The sequence below is a fragment of the Chaetodon auriga genome, chromosome 14 (assembly GCF_051107435.1).
Source record: "Chaetodon auriga isolate fChaAug3 chromosome 14, fChaAug3.hap1, whole genome shotgun sequence".
Taxonomy (NCBI): Eukaryota; Metazoa; Chordata; class Actinopteri; order Chaetodontiformes; family Chaetodontidae; genus Chaetodon; species Chaetodon auriga.
Window position 1 is genome coordinate 16,939,740 of NC_135087.1, and position 18,590 is coordinate 16,958,329.

The 18,590-nt window shown below is 45.7% G+C and overlaps 1 protein-coding gene across 3 annotated transcripts in view; it reads left to right on the plus strand.

Annotated features, from left to right (window-relative positions):
• tiam2a (TIAM Rac1 associated GEF 2a) overlaps positions 1-17,686 on the plus strand; it is a 48,204-nt gene extending 30,518 nt beyond the window's left edge. For all 3 annotated transcript variants that reach the window (XM_076748690.1, XM_076748691.1, XM_076748692.1), the window contains 12 exons: positions 5,470-5,691; positions 7,209-7,277; positions 8,304-8,429; positions 8,897-9,005; positions 11,232-11,411; positions 11,735-11,853; positions 12,389-12,497; positions 12,907-12,965; positions 13,072-13,174; positions 13,415-13,502; positions 14,929-15,083; positions 15,414-17,686. In XM_076748690.1, the coding sequence (XP_076604805.1) occupies positions 5,470-5,691; positions 7,209-7,277; positions 8,304-8,429; positions 8,897-9,005; positions 11,232-11,411; positions 11,735-11,853; positions 12,389-12,497; positions 12,907-12,965; positions 13,072-13,174; positions 13,415-13,502; positions 14,929-15,083; positions 15,414-16,120 (2,046 nt within the window). In that variant the 3' untranslated portion in view covers positions 16,121-17,686. The remainder of the gene's footprint in view (positions 1-5,469; positions 5,692-7,208; positions 7,278-8,303; positions 8,430-8,896; positions 9,006-11,231; positions 11,412-11,734; positions 11,854-12,388; positions 12,498-12,906; positions 12,966-13,071; positions 13,175-13,414; positions 13,503-14,928; positions 15,084-15,413) is intronic.
• The last annotated feature ends 904 nt before the right edge of the window (positions 17,687-18,590 follow it).

Consider the following 18,590-nt stretch of genomic DNA (forward strand, 5'->3'; position numbering starts at 1 on the left):
TAAAGGGAGATTGAGACAGTGTTTAGTGTTTATCTAGCAGCCTCTCAGTCTGACAGAACTGAGCTGAGTGTTGCTGCCCAACATTCGAAAAAAACAAGTATTGGACCATGTCACAAATGAGACCGAATAATGTTTAGTGTTCACATGTGCCAAAAAGGGGGACTAAAATCCTGCCTGGTGAGTGCACGTGATAATAGCCAACAGTGAGGATCATAAGCAGGGAGGCCTCAGCTAACAGCGTCGGGAACCTCCATCATGCCTGCTTTACACTGCCATCGGCCTTTTGTGTGGACGAGCAGGTGGGGTTGGTGCTTATCTTTGGTTGATTGGTTGTGCAAAATCACAAACTGTCTGAGAGTTGCCTCCGTTGTCCGTTTGTACCATATGTCAAGGCATGAAAGACAACGAAGACACAGAATTCTGGGCGGGAAAACAGGGAGGTTGTGACGACAGGCTTTTCGCCGTGTGGCCTTTGGACACAAGTGCCTTTAGATATGGTTTGATGTTGTATCGCCTACCACCTACTACAATGGCATTGGTTCACGTCCAGCTGGGGACTGCTGTTGCATGTCACTCCCATTCTCTCCTCTTGTTTGCTGCCTTCTCTGTGTTGTTAACCCCCTTAATTTAGGAGGGAAAGTAGAAGAACAGTAGAATGAACCGTGACACCCACCATGACACTTGATTGTCTTCTAATAGGATACCAGAAAAGAAAGCACCTTTGCTAAGCTCATTATTCTCACTTTAATTAATTGGCAACGTTGACAAGGAATTAGATCTTAACAATTAGTTCAAATCAATCCAGTTTGTGAAATGAGGTATGTTTTCATGAGTGGAGCCTCCATCTATTTATTTCCTATGAAAGTACCCTGTGCAATCAGCGATACATGCAACGTTTTATTCTTGTGCGAGGCCATAGTTAACATTCCTGCCCTGTTACCCCCACCGGCTCAGAGCCTCCTACTTTTGAGTCAGCCATTCCTGTGTGTGTGGAGGTAACAAGCCAGAACAGTCTGCATTGTACTGCTGTTATTGAGAGACTGGACACTCATACAGCCCCCGGCCTCTCCATTCAGCTCTCTGGAAATTACACCGAGGTCACGTGGGGCCGAAAAGAAGGGGAAGAACCAGAGGAAGAGGAAGGAGGAATGGGAATATCTGGATGCAAATGGACAGAGGGAAGTAGGACTGATGGCGGGATGCGAAAGTAGAGATGTAGGAAGGCCAGCGCTGATGGAAATAGACAGACAGTGAGAGAGGAAATAGTTGCCTGTGGAAGAACTCCCCTCTATTTGCACAAGCCAAGTGGCCAGACCGTCCTCTGCTGATTGATATGCAAAACAAGCCGGCAGCAAGCACTTTTTCTCTGCCTACGCTCACAGAACGGCAGGACGCAGGATCAATGGCTCGATCCCCATCAAAGCCCCCTCCGCCTCAGAGGCATAGGTGTACTCAAGATTGAGGCTTCTGACCCGGGCCTCGCAGAGAGCTGGGCAGCAGGGGACACTCATGAGAGTCCTGGGACGGAGGAAGAGGAGGGTGAGAAAAGTTGAAGAGGGGACTGACCGACCATCAGATGAAAATGTGAGCGAGAAGATAGACATCTACAAGACGGTCAAGCCAGCTATTCAGTTCTGTCGGGGGTATTTTCTCCCGTACGGTCAAGTTGTATAACCACACGCCATTTGTGGAGCCGTCATGCCGGCGTCCAGGGGAGGCAGACTGCGTAGGAAGGGCTGCTCGCTGGCCCGGAGGACCCAGCGGCAGGCCACAGCAGCATGGAGGCTGCTCTACAGACTGCTCTTCATGGTGAGCAGAGGACTGGGAGAAAACGTATTGTTGTAATTTTTGATGCACTTGAAGGGGCCTCATTAAAAGTGACGATAGAAAGTCATCAGCACGCACTCGACTGTGTTTTCAAGAATCACTGATCCTCGAAGTGAGCAGGTACAAGAAAGGCTGTTTGGATTGATGTTGATATAGATGTGTGGAGTCAGGAGAAGGCTGCCGTATAGGTTGTATTTCTGCTCGACTTGAAGGAAGGATTTTGTAATGAAACACTTTGCTTTGACGTCTCTCCGAGCTATGAAGTGGACATCATGTACATGTGCATATGGCAGTTGGCTGAAAATGGAAAAAAAATGCAGCTGGCTGCTGTCGGAAGGAAACTGAATAGATGGAGACAAAATGACTCAACAGCCTCTCACTTCCTTTTTTTTTTTTTTTTTAACTGCAGGTCGACAAAGACCTCTTTTCTAAATTGACTAAAGGGCATACATGGCGAGAAGAGGTAGAAACATGATCCAGAGCTGTCAGCTGTCAGCTGGAAAACCTGAATAGGAATCCTCAGCAGCTCTGTTGCGTCCACTCGTCTTCCCTGGCACTCTCAGGCTTTTCTCCCTCTCTGCTGGCTGCTGTCCTCAGCTCTTAATTGGTTATTTGGGCTAGCTGTCTGCCTGTGTTGGTGGGATTGCTGTGAGCGAATCGCAACTCCTGAGTCATGACAGTGTGTTGGCCCCCCCCCCCCCCTTTTCTCTCTTCTCTTTCTTTTTGCCCACTTCTTCTTGTCACGCTCCACTGCAGGTGTCTGCCATTTACTGTTGATGAAAATCTTAGTTAGTTTAGAAGCTGTATGAGAGGTAAAAGTGTTTCCGTGTGCACGTGTTCCCAAGTGTCCAATCAAGCATATTCTTGTTTTTTTCCCTCAGCTCTGTGGCTCCTCCATCATCTCATCTGTGTGTGTGTGAGACAGACATGAGCCTATATACTTCCAGTGTGTGGGTGTGATGAGAATTAACTCAGCATTTGAGTGGTGGTGTGTGCTACTGGGCGCACACACGTTTCTAAAGACCCCAGTAGGCCTTCCTTTTCCTCTGGGTGCCTGTAGCTGAAAAACACAGCAGATATGACTGTTATCTGTCTCCACAAGGCTGCTCTCCCCTGTCTGGAGCTACCAGTGGTCTATTTGATGAATATGTCGGTCTGATATCCTTCAACTTCTGTGTTTCCCTCTGGCAGTCTTCCCCTGTCCTCTCGCCTGGCACAATATGGAGCTTTCCCAGAGTGTATATCAGTGAATGAAGGCTGACTGGGGCTGTGGGTGGCTGCATCATCGGTGTCAGAAGTGTATTTTGTGTTCTTTGATAAGATAGAGTGTCAGCAGCTGTAGTTACATGGGTGATATTCTTAGGTTCCTTATGAATTCTCTCCAGCTGAGAAGTGTTAATGTAGTGTCCTACATTAATGGTGATGCTTGTGAAAATATTTTCCCATCAGCTCAGATGTTGAAGTGGATGATTGTAGGCAAAAATATATTCCATGCTCCATCCAGAGAAAGTAGCACTTTTGTGACAGATGAATCTAGAGATCAATTCTGAACATATTGAGGCCAAGGCAGTATTGATCAGACATTCATGCCCCCCTCAGGATGGACTGTGTGTGTTCACAGATGAAGTTAATTTGTTTTTAGTGCTAACTGGTCAACGTTAACATGCTAACACACTAAGCTTAAAATGGTCAAACGTTATACCTGCACAACACTAGCACATTAGCATTGTCATTGTGAGCATGCTGATGTTAGCATTTAGCTCAAAGTGCGTCAAACAAAGTCAGTGTGTTTACATGTGCAGGTATGTCCATTTGCTGTGTGTGTGTGTGTCTTGCACTCTCCAATCGGGACGCTGGTCCCTCCACCAGCACAGAGGGAGATGTTTAGTCCCTTCATAATTATCATCCCACATTCAAAGAGCGCTTGAGTGGAGCGCAGCTGTGGGTGGTGGATCACTTGAAAGGGGCTTAGCCCAGACTTACATAGAGGACACAGAGAGGCATTTTCCCCTTCCGTCTTCCTTTTCTCTCCCTCTCAGTCTGTCAGCCCCACATAGTCTATATTGAAGCAATGGAGGAGGGCCGTCTCTGGAGTGACCAAGCTATAATGAGCTGGCTGATGAGTCGCGGGCTTATTAATGGAAGACTTGATTGTCTGTGGGCTCCCTGGGAGTGGATGGGGCGGGGGGGTGGGGGGCGGGTATGGGTAGTATCTCACACCGGAATGACTCAGACAAGCTTACACACACTGCTTGGGAACGTGTGCGTGTCGATGCCTTGCGGTGTCAGAATGAAGGGCGTATCGATCCGTGTGTGTCGCTGTACAGTCTTCACAGGGAGCTGCACTTAAATGCTTGCTCATGCGATACACATGCACACACAGGAAGGCACAGAGTGCTGAGCAGCTGTGATGCTTGGCGTCTTGGCCAGCGTGCCGTGTTGCTGTGCAGCGGATTGGAACCTGCTATTACTGGCACTTATCATCCTCTGCTGATTCTAGTGACTGGCCACAGATTATAATGCTACATCATGTCATTCACTTGGTATAAGTAGAGCTGGTCATCATGAGGCTGCTTTTAGCATAGAAATCACATCATAATTGATGGCTTGCACATTACTTTCTAGCAAACCTTGGTGCGGTTGATGAAGTGCTGTGCTTCAGTAGCTTGTCAGGTAAGAAATTGGGATTGATTCTGATTTAGTGTACACACATTTAGTGTAATGCTTGAAAAGCATATACTATACAGTGGCAACCGCGGTGTAATACACAGATGGGAGAGGTTTTTCCTTCACTGCTTCTTTTTTTTATGTCCCTGGGAATAGAACAGAGAGGCAGATAATGGTTCATTTTCTGCCACAGTTGCTCGCAAACTACAAAATCTTAGCTGCCACAGGCAAGTCTTCGCAGTGTGTTGCCTATGGCTGATGTTAATTTCCCTACCCCAGGCGATCCAGTCCAGTGTAAAGCAATGCAGATTATCTGTTTCCGTCTGTAAATGGTATGACGCCGAGTGCTTCGTGGGGGTCTCACCTCTCAAAGAAGTACAAAGCAGGCTGGAGGAAACTCTACTTTTTGTGAATGAGCAGAGGTATAAAATGCCTCTCACCCCCTCCCACTCTCCCTCTAATACATGCCAACTTGGGACCTCCTGGGGTGTCACATATTCTGGAACTGATGTGACACAAAGCTGCATAACTGTCCATTATGGATTTGGAAGAATAATGTGCTATAATGCTATCTGGGATATCCAGTTAGTCTTTCAGATGCACTGTAAAGTCTTTGATGCAAAGCCAATTAGCATAGAGTGCATAACTAAATCTCTATAACGCTTTCAGTATACCCAGGGGACTGGCTGGCCATGTACAGCGTAGAATTATATACATCATTATTCTATACAGCTATAAGCTGAAATCATTAGTGGTGAATAGTTAAATGAGGGAGGTAAATGACTTTTGAATAAATCCTTGACAATATGTTTCTGTGAAGATACATGCCGATGTGTGTGTGTGTGTGTGTGTGTGTGTGTGCGCGTGCAGTACAATCACTTACAACCAGTGTGATCCTCATTTTATCCAGCTGGCTGTTATAATCCCCTAGCTGCTAACCTAAATACACCCCTTTCTCTTTGTCACCCCCTACAGAGTGTGGACACAGTGTGCACTCTTTACCAGTCCTTCCAGGAGGGGACGAGCTCGGGCCCTGGGGGTTTGATGGACGACACAAAGGATCCTCCAGCGAGGCAGGGAGGAGGCGCCGCGGGAGAGGCCACCCTGCTCAGACCTTGCCCCAAACATATGAGTGCCACTGAGAGGTTACGCAAGGTCATCCAGGAGCTGGTGGACACAGAGAAGTCCTACGTGAAGGTGAGACCACGAAGCTTTGACTGCTGTCATATTAAAATAGCTTATAAGAAGCTAGCATGAATATTTCATTAAACGTGTCCTTGTGCTTTCTAAAGATTTAGAAATCTGTTTCACTGTCCCATTTTTTACTCCTTGGTTATAAAATTATATACTTCTTTCTTTTTCCCCCCTTTTTTTTTTTTGTTTTTACCAAGACAGAAAAGAACCATGATGTCTTTGAAACTCCTGACTGAACTACTCCACATCAGCATGTAAACTATTAGGCTTTATTCTTGGCAGCTGCTGAGTCCATAAGGAATGAATTTAAAACACGGAAACGTGCTTTTTTTGCTTTCTTGTTGACAGTTAGATGAGTAGATTGATACCAGTCTCGTGTCTGTAATGTAGCGGGAGCCTGCAGTCGAAGCTTAGCGTAGTGTAAAGACTGGAAATGGGGAAACAGATAGCCTGAGGTAACAAAAACTGCCTCCCAGCACCTCTGAAGCTCACTAATTAATATGTTATATCTACAAAATATACAAAAAGCACAGTGTAAGAACAAGGACTAGTTGTGGTTTTACAGAGAAATTATGTGCCGCACTATGTCTTGGCCGGGAGCAGTTACAACTGCAGGAAGTTCATGCTTTCAGCAAAGAAATAATCTGGCACATAACCCTCGAAAATGTCCAGTTAATGTTTATACAGTCTGGTTTTTGCACAGATTAAAAAGTCTTGAAGCTAAGTGGCTGCTGGTTTCAGCGACATATTTACCGTACAGGTATGGGAGCGGTACAAATCATCTCATCTAACTTTCGGTAAAAATGTACATATTTCCCAAAATGTCACCTTTTGCTTTGAATATGATACATAGTTTTAATATAGTTAAAAAAACAAAACAAAACACAGAACTGAAAGAGACGCTGTTTCCTGTGTTGCAGTTAGAGCTCCTCCTTCGCTCCTCCTGCTGTGTAGTCCCATTTATCTTCCTCCCGCCCAATCATTTTGCTGCCCTCGTGTTTTACGATACGACCTTTTCCTCCGTGACGCACATTAAAGAGTCGCATTCATGATCTTCTTGACTCTGCAACACTTGTCATTGCCGGCATTTTTTCCCTTTCTTCTTCATCTTCTCATTTTTCATAAAGCCCCTTTCCCTGTGCATCCCTCTCCTTCAACCTGCTGCTGGTTTGTAATTGAGGGAGGAGATTGTCCTCCCAGAGTGCCTTGATGCAGGCCTGCTCACCCGTATCCATGCACCACTAGCAACTGCTTGGGGAGGAGATGAGGAGGAGGAAGCTCATAAATCAACCTAATGAGAATATCCCCACTGATACCAAGACAAGCTACAGCCACATTAAAGTAGTAGGGGGAGATAGAGGGAGAAGATGGAGGAATGAGGTGAGGGACTGTGGGAGGGAGACAGTTGAAGGTTAGAAATGGAGAATCAAGAAGGATCCAATGATGCCAGGAGAAGGGATAATGTTTATTATTGCCTTTTGATTCCTCGTCGCTGATCTTTGTGCATTTCCTGTGTGCAGGACCTGGCCTGTTTGTTCGAGATCTACCTGAAGCCGCTGCAGAACGAAACCTTCCTCACACTGGACGAGGTGGGTGGCGAGTGTGCACGTGTCACAGTGAAGTATGGTAAACATGATGAGAGGTGTAGCGTCCAGAGGTGTGTCGTGGGAGGTACTGAGGCTGCACAGGGTGTCGAATTCATTGAGTGTTTATTACCCAGAGGTGACGTCGATGAACTTAAGCCATATCTCTCTCATTACCACTGTGACTGGCTGCAGGACAAATTAGCATTCCCCTACACTGACCTTCCAGCGTCCCTCAGGGACATGTTAATAAAGGCTAGCTTAAGAGTAAACCCACCCTTTAAGCATTCACCTCAGATTCACACGCCACAGGATAGCTGTCTGCTGATATCAGAGCACCTTTTCCATTAAGAAAGCTGGGTTTTCCTCCATTTCAAATCACGTGTCAACACATAGCTTTAGCTGCAGCATGCTAATGATATTAATGTTGCAGTTTTTTAGCCCTGTGTGCAGTGCTGCACCAGGCCTGACCTCAAACACAGGACGTCTCTCCGAAGACACACTAGTCGATAGGCCACTGAGCACTGGGGCACATTAAAAGGCCATTATGGGACAGCAGGACGTGTCCAGACACAAAATGGGCGAGGGCATGTCAGCCCCAGAACAGCTTTTAATGAAGGGAAGTGTTGACTGTGTGTGTCTGAGAGGGTATGTTAGACAGTATAAGTTTGCGTGTGTGCGTGTGTGCGTGTGTGCGTGTGTGTGTGTGTGTGTGTGTGTGTGTGTGTGCTGTCACAGGGCCATAGCTTGTCCCTAAATGCCTTTGTCAGAGATGGAGCCATCAGAGTGGAGGTTTTATAACACTCCAGAGTGCCTGTCTGACTGACTGTTATGAATTACAAGCTATTTTGCGTCCTTTTTTTTCTTGTAGCCTCATATTCCTTCGTTCTCTCTCTTCTCCCCCTCCCACTCCGTTCTATGCCATTTTCCTCTCATACATCCATCTCCATCACCTTCCCACAATTCTATGCTGCCTCTCCTTCCCTCACCTCTTTCTGTCCATTATCCTCTCACCCCCGTTCTCCTCCTCAGATGGAGAGTCTGTTTGGCAGCCTGCCAGAGATGTTGGATTTTCAAAGAGTCTTCCTGCAGACCCTGGAGGAGAGGATCGCCTCCTCGCCTGACTTCAGCACCCTGGAGACCCCCTCTCAGTTCAAGGTGAGATGCACACACGGTAGCATATCACAGTATCGATAAACTGTGCAAAGAGTCAGTGTAGATTCCGTGAATGTGAGTACAACATCACTGTCCTACCAGGTGATTTTAGCAGCTAGTCCAAAAGAAAGGCATGATGGTTGAGATCTTGAGGTTTATAAATAATTGAGGTGGTGTGACAGGAGCATCGCCGGCTGATTTATAGGCTTGACATGACAAGGCGTGGGGTCTATTGATCGAGGCGGCGGTTCACTGGTTGGATTGTGAGCTGCTGAAAGCCAGTGTACTCAGGAGAGTTAGGTGAGAGGGAGAGGAATAGACTCCCGGGAGAGACAGAGAAGGACAGAGTTGTCCGGTCACGACTTCACATGTTCACACATTTCATTTTCTCCTCTCTCTCTACTCAATGTGGCTTCATGTGGCGTCACTCTCTCCACATCTGTGTGACACTCAGTTCCTCTGTTTTACAGAAGCTGCTGTTTTCTCTTGGGGGTTCGTTCCTTTACTACGCCGACCACTTCAAGCTCTACAGCGGCTTCTGTGCCAACCACATCAAGGTCCAGAAGGTCCTGGAGAGAGGTACGACACACCTGAACGCATGATGGGCCAAATGCACTCTCACTGTACAATGTGAGACTGAGAAGCAGCATACGATAAATGCATCTGCAGACACACGCTAGTCCACAATGTCCCGCGCCCCTGCTAAACTCTGCTTCCTTGCACCTATGTTGCATCAGAGACACCTCCTGGCACTCACTGTTGGAGGTTTGGCCCCCCTCTCTCGGGAAACAAATCCATTATGTACAAAAGTTAATGTCCCAGAGTGAGACAGTAGATGAAAGTGTAGTGAGCGGTGCCTCCTCCGTGTGCTGCAAACCCTGCTCCGACATCATGCACAGACACACAGTAAATATGGTTGGAAAACCAAAGATTCTCCGCCTTTAATTCAGTGATCTACAGTTGCTAAACACTGAGAGCCATTACCTGTTTCACAAGCAGATGAAGTCAAAACAAATACATTTATTCATGCACAGAATTTGGATAACCTTGTCCGCTAACAGCAGATATGCAACGGCGACAACCCGAGAGCCCTAATAACTCCTAGTGTCCCTCTCAGCATGTGACAGAGTAAAAACTTTAAAGTTGATTCATGCCTACTAAGACGTCGGCCTTTCTGCCACTATTTGGGAACGCTGCCCAGCACTGAGAGGAATGTAAGAGGATTGGCTTCTTCGCCGGCATGGGAGGATGGGGTGGGCAAATTGCCCCCTTGTGCTGCTTAAATCTGCCCCATTACTAGAATTGCGTGGGATATTCCTCAAAGTAAGAAACAGGATGGATGTTTAATAGGATTAGGAGAAAAACACTGAGAAAAGTCTCTGATGGGTCAGAACACCTAGAGGAGAATAAAGTGTGGTAAACATGGTCATCAAAGCAACGCTGGTGCAGTGTTGCATATTTTGAAAGATGATGAAAATGATGTTTAATGATGTATTACGGCACCATCGGGCTGTAAAAAGACATTTTGCGACAATCCTTTGAGGAAAACCCTCGTATAACTTTTATAGATGTGCTGTTAGAATGCCTAAATCTGTGATGCACGTGGAAACAGAAGGATGATGCCACTCGCCAATCAAAGGTTGAGCTCTTCCATCACCCTCAGATAGTTGTTTTTTTTTTATAATAATAATGTACACATTGTGAATATATAGGGCTTTTTATTTACTTAGGGTTTATATGGTCAAAAATTACTGACTGTCCTTCTCAGACACATCTTGGCATAGTGATTATTCTTAAGTCCTCCAGCCTGTGGGCAGTGCCAAGTCGGTGCAAAGTGCCTCCAAAAGCTTGAGTGAATGGAAAAGATGCCAGATTCAAAGTCGTCTACTTGCAGGGTTCATGCAGCCTATTCTTCGCAGCCCGCCATTTAAAGCTTTGGTTGAAGTATTACAGTTGGTGCACACAAACTGATATTAGAACAACATGTAGCAAAATAATTGCACAGTACAGATGAGGATAGCCAAGTATAACAAGGTGATAGTTGCACTGAGTATAGAGAGCTGGCTCAGCGTGACACGGAACACCCAGAGCAGTCTGGTCACAACCAGCTGATCCAAGGACAGGGAGAAGCAATCCGTGGGAGTTCGTCAACTCTTTAAGTAATTATATGCCCATTTCTGCCATCTTCATTACCCCCCTCCTCTTCCCATCATGCCAAGGGCCCTGGGTTGCCTTAGTTTCTCTGTTTATTTGTCGACTCGTTAATTGCCTGCCAATTACTCTGGGAGGTGTCGATGCTGCTGCCTGTCTGTGGCTGGGAGTGCTATAATTAATACTTTAATGGCCCCCCTCAGTAAGCGCCATGGAAGCATACTGCTCAGGGAAAATGTCATCACCTTTACAGAAGGCTCATTCTGTATCATACCTGCCAGTTCACATTATGCTTTTGTCCTCAGTGTGAAGTGAGGAGTCACCATGTTGTAAATAAGACAGCTGTAGTATTTAACTCATGACAGTTCTGCCTGTTTTTTTTTTTATTCTTGCTTTGTGAATACACCTGGTTTTCATTTTATTCATACTGAGAGGTGACATGCTGTGTGAAATGGATGCATGTTTACACTTCAGCACTGCAGTGGTCATGGTAGGTTGAGTAGAGGCCTACAGTACCCCCTGCTGGAGACAGCTAATTGCACCATCATTCTGCACTGGCCTGGACTACATCAGCAGAGGAAACCCAAACACTAAAAACAAGGACTGCACACTGTTAAAAGATTCCTATTAATTGTGTCTGTGTGTGTTCCTCAGCTAAGACGGATCAAGCCTTCAAGGAATTCCTGGATGCAAGGAACCCCACCAAGCAGCACTCGTCCACCCTGGAGTCCTACCTGATTAAACCGGTGCAGAGGGTGCTCAAGTACCCCCTGCTGCTCAGGGAACTGGTCTCCCTCACTGACGCTGACAGCGAGGAGCACTACCACCTCACCGGTAGGAAGAGGAGTGCTTGTACATTTAAACACACGTGCACGTTCTCCCTGTGCCCACACACACGGGGAGAACGTGCTAAAAATATATACTATATTCACACTTTTCTGTGTCATGTTGTCATGCCATCATGCACGGGAACATTAAGTGACAGATCTTTGCACATAAGAACAGGCTTTTTCGCTATACACAACACACACACACACACACACACACACACACACACACAATGAGTAAATGAAATCTGCTACTGTAATGCAATGAGTCTGAATGCACAGTTATCAACTGATCCCAGTTCACACTCCACTCTGTTCTTGTCCCTGCAGAGGCTCTGAAAGCCATGGAGAAGGTGGCCAGCCACATCAATGAGATGCAGAAGATCTACGAGGATTACGGCTCCGTGTTTGATCAGCTAGTTGCTGAGCAGACTGGCCACGATAAAGAGGTACATGCACATGTTGGAATTGGATTTCAAATCAGCAAGCATAGTAAAGATAGTTAAAGCTGCCATGGTCAAAGTGATGTCACACAGAGCTTCATAGGACATCAGCTACAATATGCAAACAGTAAAGACTTATCGCACTTTAAACTGCTTCAGTCCAGTTAACTATCAGTACATCAGAGTGGAGCTGCTCAGCTTATGTTGTTTACGCCGTCTTCTGTGCATTGCCTCTAGGGACTGAATACATTTACAAATTGATGGAATATTTAGTTGATAACCACTGCATAAATATTCAAAGTGAATGCTAAATAATGTTGGCTGGGGTACTCTATGTTTTCAATGAATTTAACAGCTCTCAGACAAAAACCAGATCAAGTTTTACTTCATTTACTCTCATTTATGTACAAACACTCGTCTGTATTGTCTGTGGGCATCCATTCATAGACACGGGTGGTTAGTATGTATCTCACATAGCGGTGAAACGTCTCCCTCTGCTCCCGCTCTCTTTTAAACCCTCTCCTGTGTGTGCCTCTCTCAGGTCACAGAGATCTCTATGGGAGAGTTTCTCATGCATTCCTCAGTGGTCTGGCTCAACCCGCATCCATCGCTGGGCCGCATGAGAAAAGACCCCGAGATGACCGTGTTTGGTGAGTCTGCACACTGGCCCTGCCACCATTGCTGTCGAGTCTCCATGAGTCCCACGTCTCCCGACTCACGCCCCTTAGCCTTGCCAGACTCCCAACAATATTTTGACTGCTATTCATATCAAACTTTGGGCACAAACGACCGAACAGAAGACAATCCATGGATGGTGGCGGTTAAAAGTTAAATCAGTACAAACCAAGTGTATTGGCTTTTTCTGTTCAGCCACACAGAAGTGTGTCTGCAGTAGCACCATTTCAATATCTGTAGCTGTAGCGCTGATATATGCTTTTAGGCTTCAAGCTGGCATCTAATAAAATGCTTCTGTGGGTTGCTCCCCGTCAGTCGGCTTTCCCCAAGAGGCATTTGCAGTCAAAACTAAGACGCTGATGTGTTCTCTCTCTCTCTCACCAGTGTTCAAGAAAGCGGTGATATTGGTCTACAGGGAAAACAACAAGCTGAAGAAGAAGATGGTGAGTATTGTCGGCTTCACTCATTTGCTCTCACATGCCACAAACGCTGCCTTTGGTGTGAAATGTGTAATATTTCCTCTTCTCCCCGATGTGGCATTTTCTCCAGACCAACTCTCGTTCGGCGCTTTCTCACGGAGATTTGGACCCCTTTAAGTTCCGCTGGCTCATCCCGCTCTCTGCGCTGCAGGTCAGGTTGGGAAATACTGCAGGTAAGAGGCCGGCACACTGCCACATTATCCCCACTAAATCACTCACAAAGTACATCCACTAAATCTTTTTGTTCTGTCTCCCCTTCATATTTCCCCACACACACCCCTAAGCTTATTCTCCTCGCCCACACACACATCTTCAGCTCCTACCCTCCCTCCCTATCGCCTTCTGAAACCATAAACCATATTTGGACTGTGATTAAAAGCCTCTCCTTTATTTCCTCGCCCTCCCTGTAACAGGCACAGAAAGCAGCTGCATCTGGGAGCTGATTCACTCCAGGTCTGAAGTGGAAGGCAGGCCGGAGACCGTCTTCCAGCTGTGTAGCAGGTCAGAGATTAAACTTTATGGTGGAATCAGTGATGAGTAATTCTGCTATGCATTCATGGACTCCGTAATGGGGCCGCTCAGGAGGTCGAGCGGGTCTTCAACTGATCACAGGGTTCGCGGGTCAATCCCCAGCTCCTCCCGTCCTCATGTCTGTGTCCTTGGGGATGCACTAATTGCTGGTCCCAGACCCAGATAAATGGGGAGGCTTGTATCCCGAAGGGCATCCAGTGTAAAAAGCCTGTTCCAAGGCAAACATGCAGATCATAAAAATCATATTTCCACGCTGGGACGGGCGGGTTCCCGGCAAGATGGAAAAAGGTGATCTGCTGTGGTGAACCCTAACAGGGAACAGCCAAAAAGGACAAAATTCATGGATTCCATCATCTTTTTTTTGACCCAGTAGACATACCAGAATTAGGGTATTTTAAATGATAATTATGGTTTATTACAACTTTAGCCTGATTTTTAATTTTAGTTTTGGCCACCATTTCTATTGGTTATGATTACATTGTACTCGCTGGAGTAATTTTTGAGATCTGTTAACACGGCATCATTACTTCAATGAAGTTGAGTCAGGTGGTCAGACAGGTCGTAAAGAAGCCAGCAGTTTAGCCTGATTATCTTCTGAACTTTATTTGGAGGCAAAACCAAAGTGAACAGACTCATAATGCCTGTAATAATATCCCATAACACACAAAACTACTATGGTCTCATCAGTCATGTTGCAGAGTGTATTGTTCTATTAAAATGAGGCTACTCAATCAAATATCACGTATTTATACAGTTCGGCTGAAGCATAAATGCTTTGAAGAATACTGAAACACTTTGGAAAAAATGTGCCTTTTCTCTTTTGTGCTGATAATACCACCCTCATATATATGTCTGTGAAATATAACGCTACAGCCAGCAGCTGGTTAGTTGGGCTTAGGATAAAGACTGGAAAGGGGGAAGGAGCTCGCCTAATCTGCCCACAGTTCTCTCATATGATGCTTTAGAATACTTTTGCCAAAGACGCATCATTTTGCCCCTTTTATGTAGAATTATACATTCATATGTAGTTAAATAATCTAATAAAGCCATTTTTGTTTCCATCATGGTAACCATAGAGGAGATATTAGGGTAGCTAATGTAGCTATCATCTTAGCATTTCTCCCCCTGGATCCTAACGTTTGCTGTCATTTTAGCATTTAACAGTAGAAACTGTCTACATGGGGATAGTGGAGAGAGCGAAGCCTGTGACCAAATTGGTAATTCTCATTACACACTGTGAAATTGGGATCACTCCTAATGAATTAAATCACCCGTTTCTCTGGGGACACGACGGAACTCTCTCACCAATCACCTTAATCTATATTTAGCTACTGAAATCAAGTTTAACATACCCTGTGCTCATGTTACTGTGGTGCCTGTGCTGTGTCCTCCTCAGTGTGCCAGAGAGCAAGGTCAACATCATCAAGGTGATCCGCTCCATCCTCAGGGAGAACGTGAGGAGGAACATGAGGAGCGAGGGCACGCTGGAGAGGGGCTGTAAGGAGCGCCTGGCCCCCCTGCGCAGCGCCCTGCCCTCCTCTGCAAGACTAGGTGAGTGTTCAGAAGCGTTCTACTGAAAAAGATTTCCCTCTTTTATGGAGGAGATATTTCTGTCAGGTGCAGATTTCTGAACATTTATTTTGAGTAAAACTTGCTGCTTCCTGGGAAAGTTTTCTGTGAAAACATGGAGTGATTCTTGCTGACTGGTATTTAATCTTTGAGGACATTTGGACAATCAACTGTGAAATGCCAAGTATGCATGTACTGTAAAGATGATCATATCGTACCCATAGGTCATAAAATGCTAGAAGGGTGAATGGTTCAAGTGCTGTGCTCAGATAAGAGTGGCATTTCTGACTCCCATCTCACATTTGATACCAGGTTCCTCCAGGGCTTCCTGGTTGTGCAAGCAGCCGCTTGGAGATCTCTCCGCCCAGGCCGGGAATCCCAAGCTGGGGCCAGACTCAGACGAGGGAAGCCTGAGCAGTGGAACCTACAGTTTTTCTGGGGCTCCTCCACCTTGCGCCTCCTCTGACTCGCATATCCTCCCTGTTCAGCAGAGCTGGTCTCAAACACCGGGATCCAACTCACAGCCCCGCTCCACCTCTGCTGTCAAAGAGTCTGATATTTTAAGTGATGAGGATGATGACGGCTTTAGCGAGGGAGGAACGAGGAGGGGCAGTGGAGACAGCTGTTCCCCAACTAGCGCAATTGAGGCCCAGTTCCTCCAACTTCAACTCTCGGAGGACGCTGTGTCAAAATGTGCGGCGGCTCCCTGTGTTCAACCCGAGGGGATGGGGGACACTCCAGAGACCCAACCCAAACTGATGCGAGGACACTTCAGTGCTGTTAAGAGGAAACCCAACAGTTTCAGGAGGAGCCAGGGCGCGCTGTTGAACATGAAGGCGCACAGCAGGTCACTGGACAGCCAGACGGATGCAGCTTCACCGTCAGGGGTGGTGGACCTCAACACGTTGCTGGAGAGAGAGTTCAGCGTCCAAAGTCTGACTTCTGTCGTGAATGAAGACTGTTTCTATGACCCAAATGAGAGCTGTGCCACTGACTCTGGAAACACCGCCTCCTCATAGGGGGCTGGGTGGACAGAGCAGAACTGTACTGTAACCCCGGCCACAAGTTAATGGTCATAAAGATGAGAGGTGCTGGTCAAAGCCCCTGCGTCACAAGGGGAGAAACCCCTGTGGCTCACTGTGGGCTCTACCAGGGTGGCTGTGAAGCTGTGCCTCAACTCAGAATCCAGCTTAGCAAGCCACAAAGCCGCCTGCTAAAAGTCAGGTGTAAATGATCTGCTCTGATGGAGGCCTATTGGCTGACAGACCCAGTGTCTCCCCCTCAGGGAGGCGAAGCGAGGTGATTTCTGTCCCAATGATAATGACTGCAATGAATCTGCCAAGCACTGCTGCGTTCCCGCCATCTCCTCAGCTCTCTGGGCTTTGCCTCCTCCCAGCACACAATCTGAGTGACGTATTCCATCCCAGTTCCCCCTGTGGCTCATGCTGATTGGCAGTTTTTATTTGGTTTTTGACCTTTTCTGTGAGGAAACGGGGCCAACGTCCCTGGTCTGTCAGTCCCAAAAGTTGAAAGAGAGGAGGGAAGTCGGCAGCGCATGTAAGCCACGGGATACTGAGATGAAAGAAGTTTGACTGTGTCGAGTCTTTATTGTGCTACATGTCACTTTGCAGATTGCCGGGCTCAGAGGCCTTGTGTCGAGGCTTGGTAACGTATTCAGCTCTATTTGGTTTCCGAGAACCAAACAATGTAGGTCACCGCTTATAACAATTTGCATTATTGTTAAAAATGAGATGAAAGCAGGCACTGAGTGAAGGCTATAACAGACTGATAAGATCCAGTGGTAAAGGCAGACTTCCTGAGAGGCGACGACATTGGTCCAAATAAACAGGAAGGACACTGACCTCTCGCAGCCAAGCCTTTTTGCTGTATTTTGTGCACTAAAGTACACTGTTTGCCAATATATTTTAAATATTTTTTATCTGTACAGCTTTTAATGTAATTAATGCTGTTTTTATTTATTAATAGGTTTGGTTATGTATATCTTAGCAAAGTAACTTTTTTTTGGGTGAAGGCTTGAACCGTTGGCTAAAGATTTGGTCCATCAGTAATTAAAAAAATGCAACACAGCTTGATGTTTTGTTTTGTTTTGTTTTTTTTCTCCTTCCCAGTTCATTTTAAATGTAGCCTGCTGGATTTTGGTTGTCTTTCGCTGAAGGTTAGAATTTCCAGAGTATGCATTGGAAAGTGTTTTTGAGGTATGGCTGCTTAATTGAATGATTTAAACCGCAATAATGTTTAAACCCCCGACGTTTCTCTTTGTTTGTGTCCTGTGTATATAATCTTTTCTATCTTTTGAGACATTTCTGTATTCTCATACATACTTGACACTGTACAGGTAAGAAGCAAGGCAGGAATTTGCAATAAATGCAGCTGATATTTTTGTAAAACGTTACGTTTGCCATAGAATAAAGTACATTTTGAGGTACTATTTAAAAAAAGGCAAACCACTACTACATTCTTTACCTTCTCAGCTCAACTTTACCTTGCCTTTAATGCTAGCATACCAATGAATGTGAATGCCCATTCTTATGGAATTGTTTTATAAATAAAAATTTTATCTGTGATGACGCCTGGAGAACAATGCTTTCAACTTGCAGTTCAGCTGTCAGTCCAGTTTTACATGTCCTTTCTGTACTATTGACAGCTAAAGCAGTGCTGGGAAGTAAGTGTCTCATCTCAGGCTTGGTCCCTGAGCTAGACTTGCAACCAGGCTCTGATTAGCTGTCATAACAAACACAGAAGTCTCTATGCTGGTATTGCAAGAAAAGGTATATTCTCAATAGAATAAATAATTATCTGACAGAAGTGGGGCACAGTTACTTGAAGAAAGAGAGCTTTACTGTGCTGTTTGGATTTTAAACAGGGACATGTGTGAAATTAACCAAGCTATATGTTGGGAAGCTCTCAATTGGCTGAGCCCATTCAGTGTCTCCACGAGGACAATTAATTAGTTTTTCTGTTCCTTATTCAGTTTCATATTAAAGCCAGCGGACTGAAAGCACCCAAATGATCAATTAAATGATGCTTTGTGGGTCTCGTTCACTTTCCCCACTTAGCCTCAGTATTATCTGTATGGATAGAAATAGTTTCAGCTTTATTTTGAGACATCTGCAGACATTTTGGCTCTACCCAAACAGGAAAAGTGAGCCTATATAACATTTGATGTACAATAGCCATCATACGTGACATCATATGAAAAAATAGGACATGTGTTTTGGGTGAAATGACCCTTGAAGACTCTTTTTATAACTTGCTGCCGACCCACCACCTGTTCACTTTGATGTGCTCCACTGGGCTACATCTAAGAGTGCGATTAGTATTTTCCTCCTAGCAAAGTTTTACATTGAACCAGATTATTTCCTGACATGATGAACAGGCAAGCATGATGATGAAGCATTCAAACATGTGTGGACAGGCAATGCTGGCAGTGCAACAGGGGAAGCATCCTGTGCTCTTACACTATTTTAG